The sequence below is a fragment of the Osmerus mordax genome, chromosome 15 (genome assembly GCF_038355195.1).
Source record: "Osmerus mordax isolate fOsmMor3 chromosome 15, fOsmMor3.pri, whole genome shotgun sequence".
NCBI classification, from domain to species: Eukaryota; Metazoa; Chordata; class Actinopteri; order Osmeriformes; family Osmeridae; genus Osmerus; species Osmerus mordax.
Window position 1 is genome coordinate 13129010 of NC_090064.1, and position 11938 is coordinate 13140947.

Sequence of the window (11938 nt, forward strand, 5' to 3'; positions counted from 1 at the left end):
GTGATGGGCCAGACAGAATGTTGGGATATAGTGCAAACAGAAAACATACCAACATTTATTTTCTTCTTTAAACAAAACATATTATTATTATTATTATTATTAACAAAAGTATCCGAAAAAGAAAATAATATTATTAATAATACAAAATAAGGATAATTATATGTAGAGACATGTTTGGTTCCAGCAGCTGGTCCAACTCGTTTCTTTCAAGTATCTCTCAACAACACACAAACACACGGACACACTTGCATGAACTCACACACAGATACAGACATATATAGATAAACACACACAAACACTCACACACACAAAAATTCACACTTAACATACTTCCAAAATAAGTATCAAAAAGGTCTTCCTCCTTTTTTTGTAGAAAAAAAAAAGAAAAAAAGTAAACAATTGAGAAAGGAAACATATAAAAGGAAAATAAACCAGAATAATACTTGATAAGTTGCATAGTTTTGAGATTTGTCAGGAACCTCATGCTCATAGTCCTGTGAGGGAGTTACAGTGCATGAGTGGAGAGCCCGCCATAAATATCCCCTCAACCTCTCTCTCTCCATTTGTAACAAAAATATATATTATAGATTCTTTTTTTTTCTTTATTCTGAAAGTGCCACAGAGATGGTAACTCTGAGTTCTGGAGCTGTGCCTTGCTGGCGCTCTGGAGAGAGAGAGGCAGAAAGATGGAGGGAGAGATGGAGAGAGAGATAGAGAGAGAAGGACAGCAAAGTCATGCGTTCGTTCTCCCAGGCGCTCTCTCCTTCCTACTCCTTCCCTCTTCTGTTCTTTCGGATTCGGACTTTGAGTTTTGAAGTTCATCTCATCCCTCCATCTCTTCATCCCTCCACCTCTCCATCCCTCCACCTCTCTCTCCAGGCTTCTGAAGCAGCCACGCTCGATCAAGAGTCTCATCCCTCCATCTCTCCATCCCTCCATCCCTCCATCCCTCTCTCCTCCTCATCTTCTACGAGCAGCCGCACTCCTCTACGATCATGTTCTGGATGTCCTTCTTGACGATCTTCTGTTCCTCGTTGTAGTAGAGCATGGACATGGCGCGTAGCCTCGTGGGGACACAGCACGACTTGAGGTTCTGGAAGGGGCTGTAGCCTCGCATGCGGTAGTGGTTTATCACCGTGGAGTGGAAGGAGAGGGAGGAGCCCGTGATGCTCGCCACGTGACCCGGGCAGTCGCCTTCGCAGTAGTTGGCGTGGTAACCGGGTGGGGCTATGATCCAGTCGTTCCAGCCGATGTCTTTGAAGTTGACGTAGAACTGGCGCTTGCAGCAGACTCGGACCTTCCCGTCGCACTCCAGCCCGCGCTTCCGTCTCCTCCGAGGCTCGCCGCCGTCCCCCGGACGCACCACCGCCATGAGGAAGGGCCGGTGAGACTGCTCTCGCTGCTGGCCACGCTCCGAGTTCCCATTGGCCGATGCTGACATCAGGATGGGCGTGGCCCCGGCCTCGGCACAGAGCGGACAGGAAACGCGGAGGCTGAGGGTTCCTCTGGAGGCGACGTCCCCCCCTGCTCCGCCTGCATCCAGGAGGGCCTGCACAGTTTTGGACACAGGGAAAGTGTGCCAGCCACTGCGACGCGTGTCAACCAGCTTCTCAGCCAGCGGAACCTCCGTCATGGTGGTTGCGGTGTCTCCGGAGAGGCGCACATGCTGCAGAATACGGATGGTGACCTTGGCTCGGCTTCGGGAGTTCTTATTGGCCAGCCTCAGGAAGAGCCACACGTTAGCCTGCTCCACCAATGAGAGCTCGCTGCCTCCCTCCTTGGAGACGGCAAAGTTCACCACACCCGGAGAATCACCTGGAAGGAGGCAGAGAGAGAAAGGGAAAGAGAGAAATCCCGGTCAGTCACATACTGCACAGGATTAATGGGCACACAATCAGTAAAAAATACAATTTTAAACATGTACCCTAAGCTAAAGACAAGGCAGTAATGGCTTGTTTGAAGGTTGGTTTAATGTGGTGCAGAAGGAGTGGAGGGAGAGACATGGGAGATCATTAGAGGCAGAGGCTGAGCCAGACAGAGAGTGAGAGAGGATGGAGGACAGGCTCGAGGGTAAAGAGAGGCAGGGAGACAGAATCTGGAGAGAAGCTGGAGGACAGAGGCTGGAGAGAAGCTGGAGGACAGAGGCTGGGAGACAGAGGCTGGAGAGAAGCTGGAGGACAGAGGCTGGAGGTTGAAAAGAGGCTGGGATACAGTGGCTGTAGGCCGAAGAGAAGCTGGAGACAGGAAACCACATCATTACCCCTACACTGTGTCATTAGAGCTCTTTCTGACAGGAACTTTTTCTCTCACACACACACACATCAGTCATGTCTGAGTGGTAGTGTATTGTGGTGAACATTTCCTTAAACCTGCATGCTAGTTGACACTTACAAACACACACGTGCACAGGCATAAAACAACAGGTTATCATGAGGTCTAAAACCACCTACAGGTCCAAAATAGAGACAGAGAATAATTGGTGGTTAGGAACCAGGTTATGCAACTCATTTTTCCAGGTCTGTGTGTCCTTTTGTGTGTGTGTGTTTGTGTATGTGTGTGTGTGTGTTTGTGTGTCAACCCTGGCCCCCGGGCCTTCCCTCCCAGTAACAGAGAGGTAGAGTAGAGATGTGGAGAGGCTGGGGAAAAGGAGGTCAGTTATTACTGTTAACAGCTACCCTGACACACACACACACACACCCTGACAGGCTCCTGCAGCTGTGAGCTAACTAGTGATGTGGCATCTGGTCCTGAGGTCACTGAGCACAGGGCTGGGTCTTTCTCAAGATGACGGTACTTACAGCCTGCTCTCTCTCTCTCTCCCTCTCGCTCACTCCATCTTTCTCTCCCTCTCTCTATCTCTTTCCCTCTCACAGTCTACCTCCCTCTCCCTCTCTCTCTCTCTCTCTCTCTCTCTCTCTCTCTCTCTCTCTCTCTCTCTCTCTCTCTCTCTCTCTCTCTCTCTCTCTCTCTCTCTCTCTCTCTCTCTCTATCTCTCTCTCTTTTGGCTGGACTCCAGTCTCTGAGTCCAGGTCTCTGGAAGTCTTCTCCTAACAGATCATTCCGGACATCCCTCTCTCCCTCTCCTTAATCCCACTCCATATACAGGACGCTGCTCTTTACAAAGTGATGTATCAACATCCCATAATGATCCCCTTCTCTCCTGTCTCCATCTGGCTTAGCTTCCTGCACGTGTAACTCAGCCTCCCTACCTCCCTCCCTGTGTTCCACTCTAATGTGGTTGACACATTAGACGTTTTTTTTCTGTTGAGTGTCCTTATGCAGCAGTGTCCCAATATGAAACCCTAACCCAAACACTTTGGTCCCCGTGTTCATAGTTTGGGTTCCTGTGGAGGAAAGTTGTCGCTTTGAATCCCACCTGTTGCACTTGGTGAGCGGTCCTGATGTGTTCTAGAGGGGAGGCCCCCTGAGCACTGTGTGTTTGGAAAAGTCCATCTCCCTCTCTCTATCTTCAACTCTGCCCCTCCCTCTCTCTCTCTCTCTCTCTCTCTCTCTCTCTCTCTCTCTCTCTCTCTCTCTCTCTCTCTCTCTCTCTCTCTCTCTCTCTCTCTCTCTCTCCTCTCTCTCTCTCCCTCCCTCTCTCTCTCTCCCCCTCTCTCTCTCTCTCTCTCTCCTCTCTCTCTTTCTGTCCCTCTCCACTGTGTGTTTGGACAGTCCCCCCGCCACACCCAACCTGAGCAGAATGGCTGCTGCCAGTTTAGATGTGCTCCTACAGACAGCAGGCTGCTTATCTGCTGTCTGTTTGTTGGTTTAACCCCATGTGGGAGCAACAATGGCAATGTATGATCAATGTGTGAGTGTGTGTGTTTGGAGGGCGGGGAGGTTGTGGGAGGAAGCATGTGTCTTAGTCTATCCAGTATGTATCTACTGTGTGTATGTTGAGTGTGTACATGTGTGTGTTGTTGTGTGTGTCCACAGGGTTAGTACCCATCTGTCCAAACACAGGCATTCATCTCAAACACAGCTTCTAAACAGCGGGTCTTTACCCACAGTGACTCCTTCATTGTTCCCCTGCTAATCCTCCTGCTGTGCTCTCGGGGTGGGGGGTGGGGGGGGGGGGGGGTGGGAGGGGGGGGGGGGTGGGGGGGGGCACTAAAATATGGTCTAGCGTAGGGAGCCCTGGAGAGAGTGGGGGGGGGGGGGGGTTGAGAGAGAAGGGTGATGAAGAAAGAGACAGAGGGAGAGAGGAAAGACAAGAAATGAGGGAGAGAGAGGGGTGTATTGTGCTGGGCAGAACAGAAGTAGAGAGATAGAGAGACTACAGGGCCACTACAGAGAGGACTACAGAGAGACCACAGAGAGAACTACAGTAATCCCTCAACAATAAACACTCCATCCAGCAGCCCAAAGACAGCTTGCACAGCTGTCACACACACAAAGATGGAAAATAACATTTACACATTCCTACCCCGCCCCCTTCCACCCCTCCCTCCTTCTAACTCTCCTACTATCTTAGAAGTGAAGAAAAGAAAAGAGAGAAGGAGAGGGGAAGGCATTACCTGACAGCTTAGAGCAGAGTGTGTCTGTGTTTTCTATTTGTGTGTGTGTGCTTGTTTTATGTGTGTCGTCAGCTGTATGGTTTATTTTCTCTCAATTTCTCTCTCTTTGTAGTTCCCTGTGTGTGTGTGTGTGTGTGTGTGTGTATGTTTTGTGTGTGCAGAGAGGGCTTTCTCCCTGGTCTAAACACTGCCCTAATGTAACCAGTAATGCTTCTCTGTATTATGCTGACCTAAGGAGGGATTTATATATTAGCTGGACTCACATGGAACAGCCTTTATAATACTCTAATAATACTGTACTATCAGAGAGAGAAAGAGAGAGAGAGAGAGAGAGAGAGAGAGAGAGAGAGAGAGAGAGAGAGAGAGAGAGAGAGAGAGAGAGAGAGAGAGAGAGAGAGAGAGAGAGAGAGAGAGAGAGAGAGAGAGAGAGAGAGAGAGAGAGAGAGAGAGAGAGAGAGTAGTGTCCATGTACCTGAGTACCACATGAGTGACAGTGCCTACATCTCTACTGTAGATCCAGTTACAACACAGACTAAACACTCTCTCTGAGAAATATGCATTTATGATATCATACGATATTTATAATGTCGTCTTTCTCTCTCTCCCTCGTTTTTCCTTTTCATCTTCTCTCTCCCTCTCTCCCTCTTTCTGCCTTCCTAGCTGTGTTTGTAAACACCAGATCCATCAAATTCCTCTTAATGAGAGCAAAGTTATGAGTCCTTTCGGAGAAAATGTAATCATGAACTTGTTAAATACCGTCCAACATTTTATATCTGACAAGGTGAGTTAACCATGTCATAACACTTCACAGTGCCCTTTCCTCAGTACACTATGCTTAAGTACACTACAGCCTGCTAGCCCTCTCAGAAGCCAGGCCAATAAAGTTGCCTCTGAGAGAACAGTTGAGAAGAAGATGTACTATTTTTCTACAGGCTTATACAGGTTCTGATCATATCACAACCATGTTCTAGTCACTATTTTGTTTAAATGTCGCAATGCAGCGACATGATGACAAACAAGACTAGAACCTTCTCCTTTGTCACGTGGACATCGTGCTTCCTAACTTTCCATCCTCCCCTGGCATCCTTACCCAGCATCCTAACCTTGCAACTTCACAATCAGGTATTTAGTGGAATAACACAACTCTGAAACAGAGCCTTTATTCGTGAAATCTCCATATCTTTAGTGTGGTCCTGTCTGCTTTCTGACCACATGAATAGACACTTCAGCTGCAGTCTGTTACCCCCTTCTAATGCCCTTTGTTAGAGAGAGAGAGAGAGAGAGAGAGAGAGAGAGAGAGAGAGAGAGAGAGAGAGAGAGAGAGAGAAGGAGAGAGAGAAACAGGTCTTTATGCTGAAGTCACTTTGTATAATGTGTGTCTGCTCTCCTGTCACTGTCCACAAACCCAGGTTCACTGTGTTTCTATGAGAGGACATTTACAATCCTCTAGCCTAGCCAGAGTGCAGCTCACCACACAGTTGAGGTCAAATGTAAGAGAAAGGACGTGTGGTGAGAGGATTGAGGAGCGGCCCCAGTCTTTTGTAACAGCTGAGGAATGTGTCCTAGTTCAATGCCAGTGTCTCATCAGCGTCCTTGTGTCTCTGCAGGTCCTTGACAAGCTGATAAAGACCTGAACAGTACAGCTCCACACCAATTTAGGCTGCTTGTGGCAACTCACGTGTGGGGATAGTGTCTTGGTAAAGGGCACAATTGAAAGAAATGGTTGCCACCCCAATGACTGATGTCAGCAGTGCTCAGGTGGACGAGACACACCTCACAACGCATCCTTGTCAGCACAAACAGATTCAGCTGTCAGCTGTCGGCTTTAACATGGATTCAAACCCACACGCCCACAGCTAGCAGCTACCAGACTGTCTGATCCCGAGACTAAGTCACTGGTCTACAGAGGTATCTGACCTCAGACCAGGGGCAGAGACAGAGAGAAAAAGAAGGAAAACAAGAGAATGAAAAAGAGAGGAAGAGAAGAGAGAATACTGTGGAAGAGATCAGTGTGGACACTGGAATTTCACTAATGATGTGGTTTAATTATTGACTGTCCTCAGTGGCTGTTTTGTTGGCGGGTGGTTATGGGGGCTGGGTAGGGGGTCGGGGTGGAGATTGAAAGAGAGAGTGATCAGAGAGCAACCAAACTTCAACCCCCCCCCCCAATAGGCAGCCACCTTTACCCTGAGGGCCATCCCTCCCTCCATTTCTCTCCATTTCTCTATCTCTCACCCTTCCTCCCCCTCTCTCTGTTGCTCCGCAGACAAAAATAATTATTGGGGCCCAGATGAATGAAGCAATCTACGCTGGTCAGACAAACAGAGAGAAACCGAACGTGGTAAGCTGTTGCAGAGCTGCCAACTCTCACGGTTTCGCCGTGAAATTTCAAACATACGCCACACATAGTATATCTCACGCTGAAAAGGCAACGGCAAACAAGTAGCCAAGCTAACGTTGTAAACAGTACCGGACGAGGCGCAGGTTAACGGAGTGAAGCATCATTGACGCGCAAACAGCCGTGTAAACTCACCTGGGGGGGGGGGAGTGAAGCTTGCGAAAGCTCGCCTAAGGGGGGGGGGGGGCGGGGTGAAGCTCGTGATAGCTCGCCCCGTGGGGGGGGGGGGGGGGGGGGGGGTTGCTACCAAATCTCACGCCAAGGTTTTTGGAAAAGTTGGCAGCCCTGCTGTTGTATCTTAATTATGCCCCGCCCCCTTCATCTTCAATCTTCAGGAGCACAGGGACCCACATCTCCTGCCCAGTCTCTTTCAATCTACAGTTCACTCTGATTATTTATAGTCCACAGGCAGCAGGCCCCTCATGGAAGCTACATGCACACAAGCATTTGGGTGGTGGGGGAGGGGCATTCTTGCTGGGGCACTTCATGCTGAGGTAGAGGGTGTGGGTTGGGGTGGAAGTGGGGGTGAGAGAGAGAGGGGGGCTATCATTACAAAGCAGAGCTCTCTGAAAAAAGGGTTCCACTTAAAAGCCTTTGAAGTCTTGTTGAAACTGTTTTCTGTTTATAGCTTTGACCTTGGTCATTAATCTGTGGTGATCAAGGAGACGGTCATGTGTGAACCCCCCCACCACCACCACATCCTCCTGCAGCATCATTGCTATCACGGAATGTCTGATGGCTTTATCAACTAATGATATGAGCAGCAAAGACTACTGATTCGCACTGGGCAAACGGGTTATTAGGCTACTAACGGATTTGGAACTCATTATGTTCACCTCATCTTCATTGTCTCTTGATCACTAATATAGACTAATGCAACGTGTGGCGAACAAAGGAATTACATAAAAAAAATACATGAAAGTGGTTCTACTAGTAACGGAAAATATTTTTTTTGCATTTAAAAAAACCTGTTTTCCGCTAAACCGGCCAAATGGATAAGGTTAATATCGGCCGTGAAGCGTTTCGCTGTTGCTCAAGTTTTTGTTTGACATAGTCGGTTGGAGTTTATTGCCGCAGACAGTTATGGTGATGAAGGGCAGCGCGAGCCTCCAACGCTGCGCACTTCATCAACGGAATTCAAACTGCGAACATCTCGAGGCAGACAACAACTACGAGTTGCACTCGAACCTCAATTTCATAAAAACGAGCTCAACATTCCTGCGCGATCAGCCCAGTGGACGTGTTATCAACGGCCTTCTGATTATAGCAAGGTTAGGATTTAGGACTCGGCGGAGCGCGGAGCTTCTGACAGCTCAGCTGATTGCGCGCTGTGAGGGTATGCACGCTGGATAGTTGATGTAAAAAGTATCTAACCGTAACCGCGATTTAGTGCACGCTCGTATTAGGCTACTGCTTAAACTGACTATCGAGTCATACGTGGCAAAGCTCAACAGTTCTAAGAAATCAGACACATCCGATAACTGCCCTATCTGACGTTAACATCGCGGTAAAGCCTACCAGTGGATTTTATAATTGTCGTTACTCAGAAACAGATACCTCAAACTGCTAACATAATGGGATATTGCGGTGGCACTCTGGCGCATGGTCTGTCATCAATAAATAGCCTACCAGTAAATTCTGAGTTCGCCAAAGTACGCTAGGCGTGGAGAAAGCACTCGTACTTGAATTTGTTTTTCTCTCTTTACTTCTGGCTCCCGAGCCCGTATGACTCACTGCATCTCCGCAACAGATAGCATACCGTCGAAGAATTATTTTAGAAAGTTGTCCCTTTTTATAGGCACATTTACTACCTCATAAAACACACACACATTCATTAGCACTGCACAGCATCACGTTAAATAAAGAGCACATTTTCAGATTGTGGATCATGAAAAACAGTTGATCTCCTGACTAAAGAACTTGAAAGTGCATCTGTCCTCACCACAAGTCTGTAGCACATGGAACACAGGTGTCCTTCATGTCCCTAACCTTTATTCTGATGCTCTATAGCTCCTAACATCACAGCTGCCAGAGGGCTTCCAGTAATGCTTGACAAGCACCTGCACAGCACTGGCAGAGAGTAGGGAGGAGATGGGGAGGAAGGGGGAGGTAAGGAGGACAGAGGGAGACAGAGAGGATAGGGGGAGGCAGGGTGGAGGTAGGGAGAACAGGGGGATGTAAGGAGGAGAGCAGGGAGAAGAGGGATGAGGCAGTGAGGAGAGGAGGTGGATAGGGGGAGGCAGGTTGGAGGTAGGGAGGAGAGGGATGAGGCAGTGAGGAGAGGAGAGGAGGTGGACAGTTAAGAGAAGAGTATGGGAAGCCGGGGGATGAAGGGAGGGCAAGCAGGAAGTGTAACTCAGACAGAAGGGGACCCTGTGAAGTGGCTCTTGAACTCACTATAAATGTCATTCATGGAGTGCACATCCACAACATCCCTAATACCATCCCTTTGTGCCTTACTGAGATGCACCCTCACACACACACAATCACACAGATTCACCTTCATATACACCGTTGTACACACAAACCTGTTTCAGTAAAACTGCTCCAGTGCTAAATCCAGTACTGTCAAACATTTCCCTTCTCTGGGGAGAGGGACCTTGTCTCTCTTTCTCTCGCTCTCTCTCTCTGTGGTTCTCTCTCCCGTTTCAGTCGGAGAGCGCTCTGATCTCGCACACAATCATCAGCCGCTTGGCAGCACCTTTGAACATTTGAACGCAGCCTTCTTTGAAACCAAGAGAAACTGAGAAAAGATTCCTTTACGTCTCACCTCCCTTTTTTCTCCCTATCTTCTCTCTCTCTTTACTCCCCAGCACCCCCCCCCCCCCCATTTCTCTCTCCTCTCTGCTGCGTCTGGAGAAAACACTCTGTTTCTAGGTAACAGCCACTGCAGTTATCTGAACAACTTCACACACACACACACACACACACACACACACACACACACACACACACACATATACACAAACACAGATCAGCAGAGCGGACACACCTTGGGGGTCTGTAAGCAGATAATGACATAATTGCTAAAACAGCGGGAGGTCCTGAATGACCTGAAGGAGGTGTGTGTGTGTGTGTGTGTTTGTGTGTGTGTGTGTGTACATGTGTGTCCAGGGAGGGTGTGGGGGTGCTGGAATGCTAAAAGGAGATTGTGGGACGGGGGGGGAAGCAGGGGGGTGCTGTTAACAGGGTGAACAGCTGAACTGAATCATACAGGTGGAATTAAGCAGGTGGAATTACCCCTCCCCCCCTTACACACACACACACACACACACACACACACAAACCCTTCAGAGTATTTTGAGAGCTCACAGTTGTTAAAGAGATTTATGAATCCACTAAACTGCCTGACTGGCTGACCGACCAGAGAATTTTACAGAGCTGGATCTAACAAAACCGCTTTTTTATGACCCATGGTATGTCCAGCCCCTTCACACACACATTCTGGAATCCATCCAAGACACCTTTCACAGACACAAAACATCACACACAGGGACACACATACACACAGCATCACAAGCAGATACATACGCACACAGGATCAACTAAAAATACCTCCCAAACACAAATATCCATCCACACACCCACAAACACACGCAGGTGAGACTCACCAGCCTCGGCGAACGTGATGATCTCCGTCTGTTCCGCCGACTCGCTGGTGTCCGAGCGTCCGTGTCCCTCGTCCTCGATCTGCACGCTCCCGTCCTCGCCCACGCGCCCCACGTGCAGCTTGCGTATGGCGTTGAGCAGGGCTGCGCGCGGCACCGGGTGCGTGATGTTGGGTCGAGCTTGCAGGTGCAGCATGTTCAAGATGTGGCGTTTTACCGCTTCCACCACCTCAGGTTGGGCTGCCCCCTCCTCCTCCTCCACCACCTCCTCCTCCCCCCGCTGCTGCGCTCCTCCCTGACCCTGCTGGAGAGTCCTCAGGTGGGCCAGGGCACAGGAGGGGCAGAGCGCCCCCTCTTCCTCCACACCCTGACCCTGGGGCTGGAGCTGGGAGGGGGTCTGGGCCAGAAACGTGCCTGCCGAAGAGGTGCCGGAGGCGGGGAGGGAGGTGGAGCAGCCCTGGAGGAAACCCAGCAGCAACATCCCACACAGCAGCAACGCTGACATCCTGGAGAGCTACAGTTAGTTAGTTAGTCGGCTGGAACCACGAGAGGAGACAGAGAGCAGGGAGAAAAAAATACTGTCTGGAGAAAGAAAAAAAAGAACAGATGCTCCAAACTTTGAAGTCTAGGTTCCTCCGTCTGCCAGGAGTCTTGAAATGCTTCTCCCGGTCGCAGGGTGGAGAGTGTGGATCTGCTCCTCTGGGAGAGAGCTGGAAGGAGACGCAGCCCTGAGGAGACTAGTGCTGAAGTTGGAGGGAAAAGTCCCAAGTGTCCCCTGGAACGTGGAGGAAAAAGGAGAGGAAAAGGAGTGTAATCCTTGCGGAGAAGGTGTTCTCTGTGTTGTCTGAGTTTGTGGAGAGAAGCAGGCTGGTCCTTAGGAAGTTGAGGAGTTGCGTGTGTAAGAGTATGTGTGAGTGAACGATCAGGGCAGCTTTCTGTCTGTGTCAGCACAGGATAACAGAGTTGTTCTCTTGCTCTCTTCCCTTCTTTCTATCTCTTCCTATCTCTTCCTGTCTCTTCCTGTCCTTTTTTTCTTGCTCTCTCTCAGTAGATCTCTGGCAGCTCTCTCTCTGAACACGTTGAATGGGTTTGTTGGAGTGGGCAGGGCTCTCTCTCTCTCCTCTCTCTCTCTCTTCTCTTCTCTCTCAGTCTGTACTTCTCTCTCTGTGTCTAACGGTAATTATACTGGCCTCCCTCCTCCTCCCTCTCTCCTCGTCAGGATCCCACCCTTTACTTTTCCCCTCTGTCTGACTCACTCCCTCTGTCTAACTTTTACCTAGCTTCTTTATTCATGCACTACCCTGCCTGCCTGCCAGCCAGCCTGCCTGTCTGTCTGTGTTTCTGTGTGTCCATATGTCTGTCTGTCTGTATGTCTGTATGTCTGTATGTCTGTATGTCTGTATGTCTGTATGTCT

General features: G+C 49.3%; 1 protein-coding gene across 1 annotated transcript; it reads right to left on the reverse strand.

Annotated features, from left to right (window-relative positions):
• Positions 1-644: 644 nt before the first annotated feature.
• inhbaa (inhibin subunit beta Aa) lies at positions 645-11028 on the reverse strand. Its single transcript, XM_067251831.1, has 2 exons — positions 10527-11028; positions 645-1815 (listed from the first exon to the last, which is right to left on the reverse strand). The coding sequence occupies exons 1-2, from the start codon at positions 11026-11028 to the stop codon at positions 968-970; spliced, it is 1350 nt and encodes a 449-aa protein (XP_067107932.1). The 3' UTR covers positions 645-967.
• Positions 11029-11938: the final 910 nt, after the last annotated feature.

What these genes read in the sequence shown, in the direction of transcription:
- inhbaa (XM_067251831.1), bottom strand. Translation starts at nt 11,028, where the DNA reads ATGTCAGCGTTGCTGCTGTGTGGGATGTTGCTGCTGGGTTTCCTCCAG. An exon ending in CATCACGTTCGCCGAGGCTG is followed by an intron (nt 1,816 to 10,526) that starts GTGAGTCTCACC and finishes GCCTCCTTCCAG; the next exon opens with GTGATTCTCCGGGTGTGGTG.